We start from the raw sequence: 20,412 nt of genomic DNA on the forward strand, positions 1-20,412 counted from the left end.
ACAAGGGGGCTGAAAGAGGGGATTATTTTGCTTTTTAAAAAATTGATGTAAAATTCACATAATACAGTATCAACTATTTTAAAGCATATATTTCAGGGGCATTTAGTACATTCACAATGTGCAACTCTTAACTCTGTCTAGTTGCACAAGACTGTCATTACCCTCAAATCCTGTTCTCATTAGCAGCCATGCCCCATCCTCCCTGTCCTCAGCCCTTGGCAGCCACTAATCTGCTCGTATCCCTACAAATTTGCCCTTTTTAGGTACTTCATATCGATGGAATCAGACAATACTTGCCCCTGGCTTTTTTCAAGTAGCACAAGTGTTCATCCATGTTACAGCAAGGGTCACTGCTACTTTTTTTTTGCTGTAAAAAACACAAACATAGAATTTGTCATCTTAACCATATTTAAGTATACAGTTTGTTAGGGTTAAGCCTGTTCACAATGTTGCATAACAGATTTCCAGATGTCTCTGCATCTTGCAGAACGGAAGCTCTAAACCTATTAACCAACCCTCTCCTGCTCACTCCAGCTTTTGGCAAGTGCCATTCTGTTTTCTAAATCTATGAACTCGACTCCTTTAGAGACCTCATATAAGTGGAATCATACAGGATTTCATTTTGGAGGAACTGGCTGATCCCACTTATTATAATGTTGCCGAGTTTCATTCAGGATGTAGCATGACACAGGATTTTCTGCCTCTTAAAATGGAATGGCATTTAGTTGTGTGGATAGAAGCCACGTTTGGTTTACCATTCATCCAAGGATGAACATTTGGGTTACGTCCACCTCATGGCTATTGTGACTAGTGCCGCTATGAACAGGGGTGTGCAAATATCCTTTAGAGATCCTGCTTTCAATTCCTTTGCATACATATCCAGAAGTGGGATTACTAGATTGTATGGTAGTTCTATCAATAGTTTTCATTTCTGATGACTATCCATACTGTTTCCCACAACTGTTGTACCGTTTTACAATTCCACCAGCAGTGTGCAAGTGTTCCAACTTGTACACATTTTTTGGCTGCTTGGCAGGTGAGATCTTAGTTCTCTGTCCAGGGGTCAAACCTGTACCTTTCCAGTGGAAACGCAGAGTCTTAACCATGAACCATTAGGGAAGTCCTTTCATCCTCGCCACTTTAAATGGCACAGTTCAGTGGCATTTAGGACACTTACAAAATCCTGGAACTATCACCTCTCTTTAGTGCTCAGATATTTCTCCACCGCAAAAGGAAATCTTGAACCCATTTCCCCATTCCAGCCTGTTTCCACCCCCTGACAACCACTAATTTGTGTCTATCTTTTTTTTTTAATATAAATTTATTTATTTGAATTGGAGGCTAATTACTTTACAATATTGTAGTGGTTTTGTCATACATTGACATGAATCCGTCATGGGTGTACATATGTTCCCCATCCTGAACCTCCCTCACACCTCCCTCCCCATCCCATCCCTCTGGGTCATCCCAGTGCACCAGCCCCGAGCACCCTGTCTCATGCATCGAGCCTGGACTGGAGATCCGTTTCACATATGATAATATACATGTTTCAATGCCCTTCTCCCAAATCATCCCATCCTCGCCCTCTCCCACAGAGTCCAAAAGACTGTTCTGTACATGTGTCTCTTTTGCTGTCTGGCATGTGGGGTTATTGTGTTCTATCTTGATGTGTTTAACTACTCTGGATATTTTAAGTAAATGGAATCATACAATGTGTGGTCTTTTGTGGCAGGCTTCTTTCACTCAGCATAAGGTCTTTAAGGCTCATCCATGGTGTTGCATGTATCAGAACTTTATCCCTTTATGTGGCTATATGGTATCCCATTGAGCTGTTTGCTTGCAAACATGGTGTTAGGTCTTTGACACAGGAGGATAAGCAGAGAGAGCCGATTGGGTTAAATAGTGTCCCTCTGAGGAGAAAGGCACTGGCACCCTACTCTAGTACTCTTGCCTGGAAAATCCCATGGATGGAGGAGCCTGGAAGGCTGCAGTCCATGGGGTCGCTGAGGGTCGGACATGACTGAGCGACTTCACTTTCACTTTTCACTTTCATGCATTGGAGAAGGAAATGGCAACCCATTCCAGCGTTCTTGCCTGGAGAATCCCAGGGACAGGGGAGCCTGGTGGGCTGCCGTCTATGGGGTCGCACAGAGTCGGACACGACTAAAGTGACTTAGCAGTAGCAGAGGAGAAAGGACACAGGAGTAGGATCTGAATGCCAGCCAGGGTGTGCCCTGGTTGGGCTCTGTTGGGGAGGTTATAGCTGAGATCACGGCCCTGGCCTTTCTTTCCCCTGAGGTCCAGACTTGTGCACATGACTTGGAGAGTCCACTTGAGGAGTCTTGCTCAGGGGTTGTTATGGGAAAGGGTGACACAGAGGAAGTGCCAGAAGGAGACAGGGAGCCAAGAGAGCCCTTTCTGTTTGTTTGTTTTAATGTATTTATTTATTTTTGCTGTGCAGAGTCTTCATTGCTGTGCAGGCTTTTCTTTAGTTGTGGTGTGTGGGCTTCTCATAGCGGTGATTTCTCTTGCTGTGGAGCACAGGCTCTAGGGCACCCGGGCTTCTGTAGTTGCAGCTCCCAGGCTCTCGAGCACAGGCTCAGCAGTTGTGGTGCATAGGCTTTGTTGTTCCACACCATATGGGATCTTCCCGGACCAGGGATCAAATCCACGTCTCCTGCAATGGCAGATGGATTCTTTACCACTGAGCCACCGGGGAAGCCTCATTTCTGTTTTATTTTGTTTTGTTTTTGGTAACATTTTGTACATTTAGGAGCTGATACCTGGAGCACATTTGTAGCCAGAAGAAGCCAAGAGGTGGGCTGCCAGAGGAAGCAGATGCTGAGGGTTTGGGACATCCATAGTATTAGAGGAAAGATTATCTTGTAATTAGGTCTGAAGCCCTGGACTGTTACAATGCCAATATAATCACCTGGTGGGATGGATGAATAACAGCCAGCCAGCAATGACAGTAAAAGATGACAATAATTCAGATAGCTTTCTTTAAGAAATTTCTCTGTGCTGAGCTCTTGGCATCAAATGCCTACGGGGAACCTGAGCACAGTTCTCTGATTATCCCAACGCACAGTGAGGACCTGGGGTTTGAACCCTGGGTCTCCATGACTCCACAAACTCTGCGTATCTCAAAGAATGGGCTCTGGCAGCCAGAAAAGGGGTGGCATGGAGAAGAGATGGGCAGGCACAGTCCTCAGGAGAAAGAGCATGAGGCCAGAGCCAGGACTGGTCCAGAGATGGTGGCTGAGGGACAGGAGGGGTGAGGAAGAGTGGGGAATTGAGGATGGCACTCTGGCTGCTGGCTGGGCTGCGTAGGTCCCCTCTAGTCCACAAATGCTATTTTACTATGTGAGATGCTCTATCCTAACTTCAGTCAAATTGTCCATTTTCAAGGTGAGATTCTGGGTCCTCCAAGAGTTGGTTGACCATGGCTCTGGGGGAACACTTTGTGACAATCTTTTGTTGAATGAAGATTCAGTGAATGAAGTAAAATGTCATAATATTTGAGTGAACTTTCCTCAGTGTATTTGAAAACTGGTTATGTGCATATGTTTATACTTGTTGTATGGGCTTCCCAGGTGGTGCTGGGAGTTCCCTGGTGGCTCAGAGGGTAAAGCGTCTGCCTGCAATGCAGGAGACCCAGGTTCAATCTCTGGGTTGGGAAGATCCCCTGGAAAAGGAAATGGCAACCCACTCCAGTATTTTTGCCTGGAGAATCCCATGGACAGAGGAGTCTGGTAGGCTACAGTCCACGGGATCACAAAGAGTCGGGCACGACTGACTTCACTTCACTTCACTTCTTCAGGTGGTGCTAGTGGTAAAGAGCCCACATGCCAGTGCAGAAGCCATAAGAGATGCAGGTTCGATCGTGGGTCTGGGAAGGTTCCCCTGGAGAAGGAACTGACAAGCCACTCCAGTATTCTTGCCTAGAGAATCCCCTGGACAGAGGAACCTGGCAGGCCACTGTCCAAAGGGTAGCAAAGAGTCAGACATGACTGATGTGACTTAGCAGGTACAAATGTGTATTATATATATATGTGTGTGTGTGTGTGTATATACATTTGATTGAGATATATGCACATGTGTTTGTGTTGAATCGTTCAGTTATGTCTGATTCTTAGTGACTCCATGGACTGTAGCCCACCAGGCTTCTCTATCCATGGAATCTTCCAGGCAAGAATACTGGAATGGGTTGCCATTTCCTCCCCAGGGAATCTTCCAGACCCAGGATCGAACCCACATCCCTTTCATCTCCTGCATTGGCAGGCAGATTCTTTACCACTGTGCCACCTGGGAAGCATATATATACCATTGATGGAAACATATGTAAGTGTAAATATATATGTGTACATTCACAAATTTTTATTGGACTTAAGCTTTGGAGTTTGAATCAGTCTCTTTTGTTGATGACGTTTTACTAACATTGACTTGCAGAATGATCCTGTGTTATTTATTCCCATTTATCATAACATCCTACTTCTGATCCCCACCCTTGACCAGTAGCTGTTTTAATTTTTTCAATGTGTATCCTTCTATTTGCATGAATTCTGAAAAATGCATATTGATGCACATACTATGTATTGTGCTGGAAGTCTGATTTTTTTTTTTTTTCTGATTTTCCAGTGCTATTTGTAAGAGCCATCCATGTTGTTCCATGGATTCTAGGTTTGTTTTTTTTCCCAATCCGTTGTTCAGAGCTTCTGAACCACTGATCTGTTTGTCTGTCCTTGTACTGATCCTACATTGCTTTATTTGCAAGGCTTTGTAGAATGCCTCAGTATCTTAGAAGGCAATTCCTCCCCACCTCTTTTCACTCTTCACTTCAAGATGGACTTAATTATTTATGGATAGCTATTCTTTAATAGAAACTGTATAATAAGTTTAACATTTTTCTCAAAAAATTCAACTGGCTTCTTTTGAGAGGAATACATTAAACGTATAGATTAAATCTGGGAAAGAATTAACATCTAGGATACTGTCTTTCAATTCCATCCACTTATTTATAATGTCTACCTTGTTTAATTATTTTTTTAGTTTTATCTTTTAAAAAAAAAAAACTTAAAAAAAACTAATTTTTGTATTGGAGCATAGCCAATTAACAATGTTGTGATAGTTTCAAGTGAGAAAGAAGGGACTCATCTATACGTATCCATGTGTCCATTCTCTCCCAAACTCCCCTCCCAGCCAGGCTGCCACATAACATTGACCAGAGTTCTCTGTGCTATACAGTAGACCCTTGATTATCCATTTTAAATCTAGCAGTGTGTGCATGTCCCTCCCAAGCTCTCTACCTATCCCTTCCTTCCATCATTCCACCCAGCAACCATTAGTTCATTCTCTAAGTCTGTGAGTCTCTTTAAGTTCATTTGTATCATTTCTTTTTAGAGTCCACATATAAACCATATCATATGATATTTCTCCTTTTTCTCACTTCATTCAGTATGACAATCTCTTGATCCATCTATGCTGCTACAAATGACATTATTTCATTCTTTTTAACGACTGAGTAATATTTCATTGTATATATGTATCACATCTTTTTTGTCCATTCCTCTGTTATGGACATTTGGGTTGTTTCCACGTACTGTGGTAACATGTTTAATGTTCTCTGTGGAAGTTTGTATGAAAGTGAAGTTGCTCAGTCGTGACTAACTCTTGGCGACCCCATGGACTGTAGCCTATCAGGCTCCTCTGTCCATGGGATTTTCCAGGCAAGAGTGCTTGAGTGAATTGCCATTTCCTTCTCCAGGAGATCTTCCCGACTCAGGGATTGAACCTGGGTCTCCTGCAGTACAGGCAGACGCTTTACCATCTGAGCCACCAGTTACGTGTTGGAAGTTTGTATGCACATACTTAAATTAATTCCTAGATACTTGAGAGTTTTGTGTTCCTTTGAATGGTAACTTGTTTGTTTTACTAATTTTAAACTTACAAAAAATTTTCAAAAGTAACATGGAAAATTCTTGGACTCCCCCTCATCCAACTTCCATCTTACACAATGCCAGTACAATGATTAGACCCAGGCAACTAACAGCTGTGTAATACTATATAGCAAATAACAGATCTTATTTGATTTTTCTTAGTTTTTACACTAACATCCTTTTTTTAAATTCCAGGACATAAGCCATTTTGTTTAGTTGTTATTTCAATGTCTCATAATTCTGTTCTTAGTAAATCTTGTTTTTCCTTTTATCTCAAAAGTAGTTAGTTTTGTGTGACTATGTATGACAATGTCAAGTGATACAATCTTGAATTGTGTTTAAAATATATGGTAAGTTTCAGGTATCCTCTTCATATTAATATCCAGTTTACTGTAATGTGGTCAGACACTCTGGGTCTTTGCAATATTGGCATTTGAAAATTTACCTAGACTTCTTTTATGGCCTTACACAAGGTTCTTTTCAATTAAAATTCCATGTTTTTAGGGTTTTTTTCCTTGGGTGTGTTTGGTGTAATAAATAGGACTGTGTGCATGTTTTTGTGTTTGTATATGTTAAATAAACATATATATATTAGGTAGGTATACTAACATATATTTATATATATATTATCTCAAGTATTAAATGTGACAGAATTAAGTCTGAAAACAACAGTAATTATGAAAAGATAAATGCATTAAGGCCCCCAATCAGAAGAGAGATACAACCATGCTGCTGCTGCTGCTGCTAAGTCACTTCAGTCGTGTCCGACTCTGTGTGACCCCATAGATGGCAGCCCACCAGGCTCCCCCTGTCCCTGGGATTCTCCAGGCAGGAGTACTGGAGTGGGTTGCCATTTCCTTCTCCAAGGCATGAAAGTGAAAAGTGAAAGTGAAGTTGCTCAGTCATGTCTGACTCTTTGGAACCCCATGGACTGCAGCCTACTAGGCTCCTCCATCCATGGGATTTTCCAGGCAAGAGTACTGGAGTGGGGTGCCATTGCCTTCTCCGAGATACCACCATAGGTTGCTGTATTTTAAGAGAATTTAATTCTGGTCATTCATACCTGTCCTCAATCTCAGCCTCCTGATTTCAGGTGCTGTGGAAGACATTTGCTGTCATTGTTTAGTCACTTAGTCACGTTTGAGTCTTTGCAATCCCATGGACTGTAGCTTATCAGGCTCCTCTGTCAAAAGCATTTCCCAGGCAAGAATACTGGAGTGGGTTGCCATTTCCTCTTCCAGGGGATCTTCCTGACCCAGGGATCAAACCCACAGCTCTTGCCTTGGCAGGCGGATTCTTTACCACTGAGCCACCAGGAAAGCCCTCGGAAGACATATTATGTGCATAATCTTACTCAATGCTTGTCAGCTAGGGATTATTAGTATCAATTTCCTTTTAGGGATGAGAAAACAAAGGCTCAAAAAAATTGAGAGACCAACGTAATGAAGGTTTTTTTTTTTTAAGCACTATTTTAAAAAACGCCTCAATTTTTTTGAATTCATGTGAATAACATGGTAGAGTTTTTATAAAAAGGGGGAAAAGTCTCCATTTAACACTTACTAAGGCTTGCAAAAAACTCTTTGGGGTCATAAAGAATTGGACATGACTTAGCAGCTAAACAACACAGGGAGCATGTTGAGTATAGTGATCACAGGATATGCAGAGATGAAACTCCAACCAGCAAGACATTTTTCTAATTAAAAATTTTTATTAGGGATCCCAGAATAATAACTTATTTTAAAGATTGTATTGTTGACCTTTTCTTTAATTTTACTTTTTTTGGGGGGAGGGAAATGATAGAGGCAACAGCAACCTCTGAAGTGGGGACTTAATCCACATGTAGAAAATACAGACCATTACTTTCTACCACTAGGCTCTAAAAATATAGTATTAATAATGAAAATTTATTTAATTCATACTATGTACCAGGACCTGTGCTAAGCACCTTAGATGCATGTTGTTGTTCAGTCGCTAAGTCGTGTCTGACTTTGTGACCCCATGGACTGCAGCACACCAGGCTTCCCTGTCCTTCATCATATCCCAGAGTTTGCTCAAACTCATGTCCATTGAGTCAGTGATGCCATCCAACCATTTCATCCTCTGTCGCCCTCTTCTCTTGCCCTCAATCTTTCCCAGCATCACGGTCTTTCCCAATGAGTCAGCTCTTTGCATCAGGTGGCCAAAATATTTGAGTTTCAGCTTCAGCATCAGTCCTTCCAGTGAATATTCAAGTGGTCCTGTTTAAACCACGAGGCAGACCTTTATTCTGAACATTATTATGCAGATGGACTGATCATGGTTTGAAGAGGTGAAGGAGCCTCTCCAGGAAGTCCTGAAGAGGGCTCATTAGAGACTCTTGAGTTCCTACTTATGGGAATTCCTCCTTCTTTTCCCCAGCAGTATGGCTGCCATTCTGAGGCTAAATTACACCTCAGTGACTGAATTCATCCTCATCGGCTTCTCCACCTTCCCCCACCTTCAGCTGATGTTCTTCCTGCTGTTTCTGCTGATGTACCTGTTCACGCTGCTGGGGAACCTGCTCATCATGGGCACCGTCTGGAGGGAGCACAGCCTCCACACACCCATGTATCTCTTCCTGTGCGCCCTCTCCATCTCCGAGGTCCTCTACACCTTCGCCATCATCCCGCGCATGCTGGCCGACCTGCTCTCCACCGACCGCTCCATCTCCTTCACGGCCTGTGCCAGCCAGATGTTCTTCTCCTTCATGCCCGGCTTCACCCACTCCTTCCTGCTCACCGTCATGGGCTACGACCGCTACGTGGCCATCTGCCATCCCCTGCGCTACAACGTGCTCATGAGCCCCCGAGGCTGCGCCTGCCTGGTGGCCTGGTCCTGGGCTGGAGGCTTAGTCGTTGGGCTAGTGGTGACATCTTCCATTTTCCAACTCACTTTCTGTGGGTCTAATGAGATTCGCTATTTTGGCTGCCATGTGCCACCTCTTCTGAAGTTGGCCTGTGGAACTGAAGTGCAAGTGGTGGCCAAGGGCGTGGGCCTGGTGTGTATCGCTGCCCTGCTGGGCTGTGGTCTCCTCATCCTCTTGTCTTACGCCTTCATCCTGGCCGCCATCTTGAGGATCCCCTCAGCCGAGGGCCGGCACAAAGCCTTCTCCACGTGTGCGTCCCACCTCACCGTGGTGGTCGTGCACTACGGCTTTGCCTCTGTCATCTACCTCAAGCCCAAGGGTCCCCAGTCTCTGGAAGGAGACACGCTGATGGGCATCACCTACACGGTCCTCACTCCCTTCCTGAGCCCCATCATCTTCAGTCTCAGGAACAAGGAGCTGAAGATCGCCATGAAGAAGACCTTCCTCAGCAAGCTCTACACCTCCAGCATCTGAGTGGCTGTGGTGATTTCAGATTATGGTAGAAGGAAGACCACACCCTCATCTATACAATGGGGTTAATCAAAGCTATCTTGTAAGATTGGTGTAAAGATTTGTGTGTGTGTGTGTGTGTATGACACTTATCACATAGTAGGTGTTCAATAAATGTTAATCTTTTTTCCTTTTTCCTCTCATTGTCTGTGTGTCTCACATTAGCTTCAATTTTTAAAAAAGATTTATTTATTTATCTTTGACTCCATGGGGTCTTCATTGCTGTGTGCAGGTTTTCTCTAGTCGTGGCGCCAGTAGGGACTACTCTCTAGCTGCGGTACACAGGCTTTTCATTGCAGGGGTTTCCCTTGCTGCAGAGCATGGGCTCTAGAGTGTGCGGCTTCAGTAATTTTGGCTTGCGGGCTCAGTAGTTGTGGCACATGGGCTTAACTGCCTTGTGGCATGTCGGATCTTCCCAGACCAGGGGTCAAACGCATGTCCCCTACATTGCAAGGTGGATTCTTAACCACTGGACCACCAGGGAAGCCCCTAGTTTCAATTTTTAACCAAATAACTTTGTTGAAATATAATTCATGTTCCATAAAATTCACTTATTAAAGTACTTGCATAAGGACACACAGAACCTCACTCCCACTCCAACAGTATTAAGGAACCTGAAAAAAATTTTTTCATTCAATTTGATAAACAAAAATTGAACTTCACAGTTACCTTCATTTACTGTCATTTTTCTAAAATAACTAGTTAAACAGATATTTGAGAGCCTCTATATGCTGTTGGCTTCCCAGGTGGCACTAGTGGTAAAGAACCCTGCTGCCAATGTAGGAGACATAAGAGACGCAGTTTTGATCCCTGGGTTGGGAAGATCTTCTGGAGAAGAGCATGGTGAGCTACTCCAATATTCTTGCTGGGAGAATCCCCATGGACAGAGGAGTCTGGTGGGGTACAGTTCATAGGGTCACAAAGAGTCGGACACAACTGAAGCATGCACACACTCACCATAGGCTGTGAACGAATACCATGGTGGACATGGACTGGGTGTCCCTGACCTCCCCAGAGCAACATTCTACTGGGCAGAGACAGACAATATCCAATAAACTAACATGCCAATAATAAGCCAATCTAATATGTTAGGTTGTAATAAGTGGGAGTCAAGTAAAGCAAGTCAAGAGAGAAAGACATGGCCAAGAGCGTTCTATTAGTTTAGTACATTTAGGAAGGGGATCCACGGTATTTGAGTAGGTAAGATTCCAAGGGATTGAATTTTGAGTTGCTGTTTTCTAAGAAAAAATAGACTGTAGGAGAATGAAGTATGTATGTGTGTGTGTGTGAGAGAGAGAGAGAGAGAGAGAGAGAGAAAGGATGATAATGCCAACAAGCAATCCAATGTTTGGATACATTAAATTTGAGGTGCCTTCTAGTTATCCACTTGGAGATACTGAGTAGACAGTTGGATAGGGGGTAAATATAAGAATTTGAGGATTACCTGTGTGCACAAGGTACTTAAAACCGTGATGCTGAATGGGATCCCCAGGGAGAGAGAATACTGATGAAATACAAGGATCAAATGGCTTAAATAGCTGTTTTGTGTTTCATGTATAAAGGAACCAAGATTTTGTTTAACAGTTTTTTAGTTTAAAATCTTGTGCTTTAAAATATCGTGTTGGTTTCTGCCATACGTCAACATGAATCAGCCAGAGGTATACATATGTTCCCTCATGCTTGAAGCTCCCTCCCAACTCCCACCCCATCCCACCCATCTAGGTTATCACAGAGCACCGGTTTGAGCTCCCTGAGTCATACATTAAATTCCCACTGGCTATTTATTTTACATATGGTAATGTGTCTGTTTCCATGCTACTCTCTCAATTCTTGCCATCCTTTCCTGTCCTCACTGTGTCCATGAGCCTAACAGTTCTTTATTAATGATTGCATCTAAAGTTTTCTGATCTTAAATGTCACAGCTCTGAACATCCTATTATTTAGACAGATCTAGAATGATATCTACAAAACATCCATATAATTAGGTGGAAAATGGGATGCAAGAATTAAAGCCAGGTCACCCTGACTTCAAATACAGTTTTTCACAAACCAGCCAACATTCTGGCTTGTTCAGCACAGATTACATTGGTAATTGGGCATTACAAGAAACGTCTGTTAATAAATTTTATCTTCCAAGTCCTATGTAGATGCTAGGTGTGATGGTGAGCAAGATGGACAGACTTCCTGTGTTCAGGAAACTGATAGCCTAACGAATCACAATAAGTTTGCAGAAGGCATTGGGTGCCCAACTCATGGTTGGTATCAAATCACTTTCCAGGCTCTTTTTCCATTTGGATGCCAGTAGGACCAGAGGCCAAGTTGGCCTTTAATGAACAAAATGAAAGAGCCCAGTTTGTATTCTTGCCCAGATCAGTTTTGCTGCCAAGCATGGGGAGTATCTTGGCTCAGTGTTAAAGAGTTACTCAGGAATTCCAACAAGAATAAAACTTATTTTGAAATCATGAAGTAGTCCTGAGTCTGTAGAAATGTTACATCAGTGTCCCAAGGATGCATGCTCCAGTGCATGGTGGGTTACAACTGCCCACCTGTGGTTTAAAAGGCTCTTAGGATCCTGAAGTGCTTGATTTGAAACTGAGCTAATCCTCCTTAGATGGGGGACCCACAAAACTCCTTGTGGGAAAATGGTGTGTGAGGCTTTGGGTGGAGAAGGCTGGGAATCAGAAAAGACCTACAGGAGAAGCCTGGCCCTTCCAAGTTGTGTGATCTTGGATGAGTCATGCAAGCATCTTGAACCTCAGTTTCCCCTCTGTCAGATGGAATGGATATGAGTTTATCTGCCCTGATCCCCTCACTGTGAAACTTTAATGAGACAACATATGTGAAGGGGTAACAGGAAGCCTGCAGTATATACTGCAAAGGAGGATTCTCAGGGTTCTCCAGTGTGGTTTGAAATGGTTTCCACATTCTAACAGTTTACATTAACATGAGATGTTTTACTACTCAATTTATAGAGAAAGACTGGATTCAACTTTAGGACAAATGTTGCATAGTTTCTGCTCCAACATAAATACAAATATTTTTTTTTTTTTTTTTAAACTTTGGCTAATTTGACTAATTTATTGCTTGTGTTGTTGTGTTGTTTTTTAAGTATTTTATTTATTTATTTCATTTTTGGCTGAGTTGGGTCTTCCCTGCTTTAGGTGGGCTTTTCCTAGTTGTGTGAGAGGGGCTATTCTGGTTTATGGGCTTCTCACTGCCCACTCTCTTGATGTGGAGCATGGGCTCTAGGCATGTGGGTTTCAGTAGCTGCAACACGCTGAATCAGTAGTTGTGGCTTGCAGGTTCTAGAGTGCAGGCTTAGTATTGTGGCACACAGGCTTAGTTGCTCTGCAGCATGTGAGATCTTCCTGGACCGGGGATCAAACCCATGTGCCCTGCATTGCAAGATGGATTCTTAACCACTGGACCACCAGGCAAATCCTCTTGTGCATTTTAATTATATACGTTGTTGCATACAACAGTATCACCATAAACTAAAATCCATTAAGTATTATAAATTGCTATTTTAAAATAAATGCATCTGAAACAATTTAAATTTGTCAAGGAAACTTAAAAAAAATGAGTTATAATTGACACAAGACATCGTGTAAATTTTTGGTGTCCAATGTACTGATGTGATACCGTTGCAGAAACCAGTAATTAAGAAACCAAGTGCCACACTCAGAGAGTTGGAGAAATCAGGTTTATTATGCCGGCGGGCCCAGAGGAGTTAACACTCCAAACTCTGAGCCCTGAACAAAGGGGTTGTTGAAGGTCAGCGTCTTGCAGTGGTCATGATTTAATCTTTGTAGAGGCAGCTGGCAAGGGCCAACTTTCAGTCAGCAAGGCCCTTTCATAGCCACATATTTGATCATGTTTTGAGGGCATTTCATGGTCACTGTGTCCTGCGGTGCTGGGAAGGCTCATTTTCAGGTCTAACAAAGATTCCATTGACAGGCCACTCAATGTGTTGTCACTAGACCAGGCCTTGTAAGTAGCAAAAGTCTCTGGACCATACCTGTCGTACTAGCCTCTTGGTCCAGGAAAATATTTCCTCTTGTTGCTTCTTCCCGTATCTAGAGTTACACAATTACAATTATTGATCTCATATGGAACTGCATGTCAGCAGTTTATCACAGGCTTGGTCACACATTTGGTAACATAAGAAATAATCTTCTGGAGCAAGCTACACAGAAAATAATATACCTAGCAGTTATTAGTAAGGTCACAAGCAAGAATTTAAGTCAAAAACTTTCACTGGGTTCAGTTCAGTTCAGTTGCTCAGTTGTGTCCAACTCTATGAGACCCCATGAATTGCAGCACGCCAGGCCTCCCTGTCCATCACCAACTCCCAGAGTTCACTCAAACTCACGTCCATTGAGTCGGTGATGCCATCCAGCCATCTCATCCTCTGTCATCCCCTTCTTCTCCTGCCCTCAATCCCTCCCAGCATCAGAGTCTTTTCCAATGAGTCAACTCTTCGCATGAGGTGGCCAAAGTATTGGAGTTTCAGCTTTAGCATCAGTCCTTCCAAAGAACACCCAGGACTGACCTCCTTTAGAATGGACTGGTTGGATCTCCTTGCAGTCCAAGGGACTCTCAAGAGTCTTCTCCAACACCACAGTTCAACAGAATCAATTCTTCTGTGCTCAGCTTTCTTCACAGTCCAACTCTCACATCCATACATGATCGCTGGAAAAACCATAGCCTGGACTAGACGGATCTTTGTTGGCAAAGTAATGTCTCTGCTTTTGAATATGCTATCTAGGTTGGTCATAACTTTTCTTCCAAGGAGTAAGTGTCTTTTAATTTCATGGCTGCAATCACCATCTGCAGTGATTTTGGAGCCCAAAAAAATAAAGTTTGACACTGTTTCCACTGTTTCCCCATCTATTTCCCATGAAGTGATGGGACCAGATGCCATGAACTTCGTTTTCTGAATGTTGAGCTTTAAGCCAGCTTTTTCACTCTCCTCTTTCACTTTCATCAAGAGGCTTTCGAGTTCCTCTTCACTTTCTGCCATAAGGGTGGTGTCATCTGCATATCTGAGGTTATTGATATTTCTCCCGGCAATCTTGATTCCAGCTTGTGTTTCTTCCAGCCCAGCGTTTCTTGTGATGTACTCTGCATATAAGTTAAATAAGCAGGGTGACAATATATAGCCTTGATGTACTCCTTTTCCTATTTGGAACCAGTCTGTTGTTCCATGTCCAGTTCTAACTGTTGCTTCCTGACCTGCATATAGGTTTCTCAAGAGGTAGGTCAGGTGGTCTCGTATTCCCATCTCTTGAAGAATTTTCCAGAGTTTATTGTGATCCACACAGTCTAAGGCTTTGGCATAGTCAATAAAGCAGAAGTAGATGTTTTTCTGGAACTCACTTGCTTTTTTGATGATCCAGCAGATGTTGGCAATTTGATCTCTGGTTCCTCTGCCTTTTCTAAAATGAACTTGAACATCTGGAAGTTCATGGTTCATGTATTGCTGAAGTCTGGTTTGGAGAATTTTGAGCATTACTTTACTAGTGTTTGAGATGAGTGCAATTGTGCAGTAGTATGAGCATTGTTTGGCATTGCCTTTGTTAGGGATTGGAATGAAAACTGCCCTTTTCCAGTCCTGTGGCCACTGCTGAGTTTTCCAAGTTTGTTGGCATATTGAGTGCAGCACTTTCACACCATCATCTTTCAGGATTTGAAATAGCTCAACTGGAATTCCATCACTTCCACTAGCTTTGTTCGTAGTAATGCTTCCTAAGGCCCACTTGACTTCACATTCCAGGATGTCTGGCTCTAGGTGAGTGATCACACCATCGTGATTATCTGGGTTGTGAAGATCTTTTTTGTAAAGTTCTTCTGTGTATTCTTGCCACCTCTTCTTAATATCTTCTGCTTCTGTTAGGTCCATACCATTTCTGTCCTTTATTGAGCCCATCTTTGCTGAAATGTTCCTTTGGTATCTCTAATTTTCTTGAAGAGATCTCTAGTCTTTCCCATTCTGTTGTTTTCCTCTATTTCTTTGCATTGATCGCTGAGGAAGGCTTTCTTATCTCTCCTTGCTATGCTTTGGAAGTCTGCATTCAGATGTTTATATCTTTCCTTTTCTGCTTTGCTTTTCACTTCTCTTCTTTTCACAGCTATTTGTAAGGCCTCCCCAGACAGCCATTTTTCTTTTTGACATTTCTTTTCCATGGGGATGGTCTTGATCCCTGTCTCCTGTACAATATCATGAACCTCTGTCCATAGTTCATCAGGCACTCTATCTATCAGATCTAGTCCCTTAAATCTATTTCTCACTTCCACTGTATAATCATGAGGAATTTGATTTAGGTCATACCTGAATGGTCTAGTGGTTTTCCCTACTTTCTTCAATTTAAGTTTGAATTTGGCAATAAGGAATTTATGATCTGAGCCACAGTCAGCTCCCAGTCTTATAGCCTGGTATACCCTAGGTCATCTGACTCAGTTAAATGATTATAGCCAAGTGTTCATCTCCTGGTTGTATATCATGGAGCATCAGACCTTTATCCAGAGATTGGTTACTGAGATAAGCTTTAGAAACAATCTTAGAGTGTCTTTTTAATAACTTAAACATTTTAACAATTTAACAAGGAACTGTCTCAGAAGTGAGTCTTAGTAAGCACAGACCTTAATCAACAAAACTAGAACTTAATATTCAGTGAAACAAAAGTTTTTTCTTCTTGGAGAACTCACTGTGAGGGCATTAACACTGTAGCCAGGGAAGGCTTTAACCCGTCAAATAAAAATGAGGTCCGTCAGGGAGCTGGGAAAAGCCAAGTGGCTGTCTTGGATTTCCCATAGCCCTGGCTCTTTGATTTTCAGCTGTTGTTTACCCATTTTTAATTTCCTGATTTAGGAGCAGACTATTGCCATGTTTTAAGGACATTAGGACAGCAAAAGTCTAACCGTGAGGGGTTATATTTTGTAGAAGCAAAATGAGCTTTGTCTACATGTACTATATTCTAAATTAATGTTTATTTACTTTACCAAAGTAACAAAGATTTTAAAAACAAATGTAAATCACTTAAAGGCAAAGAAATTCATAATCTGTTACCAAAATCTTCATTCTAAGAAAACCTGTTTCTCTAAACAGAGAGAAGACCAAATTCCAGTCTGGTACCAGCTTACCGTTAATAACAAAATTTGTTTATCTGTTTAATCTTAGAAAGTCTTTTCCATCAATCTTGAAGAACTAGCAGTATTTTTCTAAAGGCATGAGAGTAAAACCATAGAAGGCATGTTTAAAATCTGATTCTATTGCAATTGACAAAGAAACCTGGTCATTGAACACTTTAATATGACAACTAGAATTGTAATTGACTGTATTTTATCAGGGCATATCAGATATATATGAATTTCACATAATTTTAGGATATCTATATTAGTAACATCAACCATACAGTGTAACCTGAAAAGATTTATCACCCCTTCAGCAATACTTCTCATGTAATTTAACATGTCCAATGAACTAAGGTATCTTAATAGCTCTTTGGGATGTCTCAGGGACATACCTAGAAGTCAAGTTTTTAGGAAGTTTTGTCAATAAATATCAAAAGGGTTTATAACAGTCAGGTAGGATCATATAAGTTACTGTGAAATAATAGTTATTTACTTAGCCAAAGTTAATAAATGATTTCAAAGGTAAATACAGAACAGATCAATTAAGAGGTAAAGAAACTTAAATCTATTATTGAAAGCAGTTCAACATCTGAAGAAAATATGTCTTCTTAATAGAGAGAAAGGCCGAATTTAGCTTTTTGCACCAACTTACTTTAAACTCATTTAGGCAAACTTAATTAAATTTATTTTAAACTTAGTCAGTCCTAACCATGCACAAAACTTTTTTCAGGGTCCACTTTCCACAAATCTTCTTATCACTTTTTGTAACAGCCACCTGTAAGTCAGACCTAGTTTCTTTCCCTTCATAAAATGTGATTTTATTTTTTATACCTTCTTTATTAAAAACATACATCCTACTTTCCTTATTAGATTAGCAAACAAATATTAATACTAGATATTTAATATTGAATATTTCCCAGTTCACATGAATCTGAAATTTATTTAGGTTAATTTTTTCTTGTATTTAGAATTGTTTGATTTGTAAGCACTTACTTTTCTTTAGGCCAATTAAATTAGAACTCATTTACAACTTCAATAATATTATCAGAAAAAACAAAAGACATACACTGAGACATACATAAATCCATACAGACAGACAGCAATCTTATAGTTTTCTGTTTGAGATTTAAAATATCTCTTTAACAAACCCCCCCCACCCCTTTTTCTTTTCTTTGCTTGAAGTTCTAATTTGCCCAAGGCTGAGGTCTCAGGCAAAGTTGGCTGTGTGTTTCAAGGACATGGAAAGAGTTAACTTCAAGCTTTCCCCTAGGCAGCAAGGACATGGAAAGGGTTAACTTCAAGCTTTCCCCTAGGCAGGCCTTTCAATAAGCTGAAAGTGAAAGTGAAGTCGCTCAACCATGTCCGATTCTTTGTGACCCCATGGATACCAGGCTCCTCCGTCCATGGGATTCTTCAGGCAAGAATACTGGAATGGGTTGCCATTCAATAAGCTAGTTGTTTTTAATTGCATGTGCAAAAAGAATTGGTTTTACAGTTTCCAAAAAGAAAAGAAGTTTCTCTCACTCTGTTCAATCAGCAATCACGCACTCACAATCATTCAGAGGCTATCACAATGCCTCCCTTCTCCAGGGTCCTCGGGTTTCCTTAACTGTTGCTCCCTTCCTGGGAGCTCCACGGAGGTGATCAGTCTCCTCTTCTACCCGTTGGAGTAGGATCTGACTGGGGACTGGCCCAGGGCCTTACCTGATCCTGTGGCCATTCCTGGTGAGTTGGTCCAGGGGCATGGGCGTCCAGAGAGTCGGGACACCAGTCCGGAAGAGAATCCAGAATACTGTCAGGTGGCATGCCTCCTTGTTTGTCTTGGGGCTCCTTGCTCCAGCCCAGCTGAGCCACCAGAGTGGTGGCTCAAGGGGCTGATGTGGTTGGAATTTCACTGGGGCCTCCAGAAGTGTTGCAAAAACCAGTACTTGAGAAACCACGCACCACACTTGGAGAGTTGGAGAACTCAGGTTTATTACACTGGCAGGCCCAGAGGAGTTGACACTCCAAGCTCTGAGTCCCAAACAAAGGGGTTACAGAGTTTCTATAGACAGACTAGAGTGGGCAACACTGGCTGTTAATAGGCTGCTTTAAACTAAAGGGTTTCACGTCCATGGGAACAGCAGTCAAGATGGGGAAGGGGATGCATGACCTTTACACCAACAGGCATGATTAGGCAGGTTTGCAGGGGCTATGCAATTTCAAAGAGCAGGACAAGGGTGAGTGAGATAAGCTCCAGTTCCTAGTATTTTGAGTCCCCATTTTCTGAGACTACGTGACCTACGTGATCCAGAATTTGCAAGGAGCAAGCTGAGTTACAGAGGCAGAACGAGCAGGAGGTTCTGTAAAATTTTAACTTTTCCTCTTCAATACATTGATGTTGCAATATGATTAGCACTTCACGTTAACTCACACCTCTGTTGTGTGTGTGTGGTGGGAACAATTAAGACGTAGTGCTTTATCAGCTATGAAATTCATAATAGAGTATTATTGTCTATAATTACTTGCTCTGCATTAGACCTGAAGGTTTTATTTATCTACTGTCTACAAATTTGTGCCCTTAAAATAATTTCCTTGGGACTTCCCTGGTGGTCCAGTGGCTAAGACTCCACACTCTCAGTGCAGGGGGCCCAGTTTCGATCCTGGTCAGGGAACTAGATCCTATATGCCCCAACTTAAAGATTCTGTTTGCTGCAACTAAGACCTAGAGCAGCCAAATAAATAAATATTTTTAAAAAACCCAAAAAATATCTCTTCAATTCCTCCGCCCCTCAGTTCCTGCACTTGTCGACTAAAAAAACATGTGCAACTTGAGAGTTGCAAGTTAAGTTTTATTTGGGGCAAAATGAGGACAGCAGCCTGGGAGGCAGCATCTCAGATAGCTCTGAGAGACTGCTCCAAAGCAGCAGTGGGGGAAAGTCAATATATAAGGTTTAGGTGAAGGGGGAGTTCAATGCCATGAAGCACTCATTTTACAAAAGGTTTTTGTTAGTCATGAGGATCTGATGTCACCATGAAGGAATTTAGTACTTCTCTAGATATGAGGAGATAGAAGGATTGAGATCGTAAAATCTGTTCCTAAAAACATCCAACTATCTAAAGACCTGTCCCACCAGATTCCCTGGAGCACAGAGCGCCTCACTCCACCCTGAACCCCCTCAGGGGTTGTTGAAGGTCAACAGGTATAGCAGCATGGGGTTCCATCTCCCTAGAGGCAGATGGCAAATGCCTTTGTTGTTCAGTCATTGGCAATGTTCTTGGTAAGTGCCAATTTGTAGTTGACACACTTATTATTGTGGTTCTACAAAGAGTTACCTTCTGGCCCATGTACCATGTCACTCTCTAACACAGCAGGGGGTTTCTCATGGTGGGTCTTCCTTTCTTGACCCAACTATAGAGACTTCTCTGTATCTCTGCAAGTGTTCACGATTTACTCTTGAAATGTGGGGGTTTCCTCAACGTTTTCTGAGTCTGCTTATTACTGTTTTCAGCTACTATTGCGCATATGTGTGCTGTACTAAAGTTTAGGGTGCTTCGCTCTCCCCTGCTGTTATCCGGCTTAGTCTTTTGTAGCCTCAAAATATCTATATTGTAGCTACCTGTTGCTGCCTAAAGGAAGTTGGAGGCTGGATGTCTTCCATTTCTCTTTGCCATAGGGGTTTATGGTAATGGGAGCAATTAGACTACCCTGGTTTCTGGCAGGAGAATGTGGTGTCCCAAGGGTGAAAGAACAGAAAAAAACAAGGAGGGCCTTGGAAAGTAGAGAAGGAAAAAACTAGACCCGTATTGTCCTTCCCTCACACATGTGGTAACTATTAATGAATTTCAGGTCCTCCTGAGCAGTATAACCTGTGTCCCCTCCTACTCCATATGTACTGTGCTTAGTCACATAGTCGTGTCCAACTCTTTGGGATCCTCTGTCCATGGGGATTCTCCAGGCAAGAATAC

The 20,412-nt window shown here is 42.1% G+C and overlaps 2 protein-coding genes across 2 annotated transcripts in view; one reads left to right on the forward strand and one right to left on the reverse strand.

Moving 5' to 3' along the window:
- Positions 1–20,412, reverse strand: part of FAM32A (family with sequence similarity 32 member A) — a 271,335-nt gene that overhangs the window by 204,647 nt on the left and 46,276 nt on the right. The window lies entirely within an intron of this gene.
- Positions 8,338–9,294, forward strand: LOC129624340 (olfactory receptor 10H1-like). The gene has a single exon (XM_055542099.1). It carries the CDS (start codon positions 8,338–8,340, stop codon positions 9,292–9,294), a length of 957 nt encoding a protein of 318 aa, XP_055398074.1.

The sequence above is a fragment of the Bubalus kerabau genome, chromosome 1, assembly GCF_029407905.1.
Source record: "Bubalus kerabau isolate K-KA32 ecotype Philippines breed swamp buffalo chromosome 1, PCC_UOA_SB_1v2, whole genome shotgun sequence".
In the NCBI taxonomy this organism is placed as follows: Eukaryota; Metazoa; Chordata; class Mammalia; order Artiodactyla; family Bovidae; genus Bubalus; species Bubalus kerabau.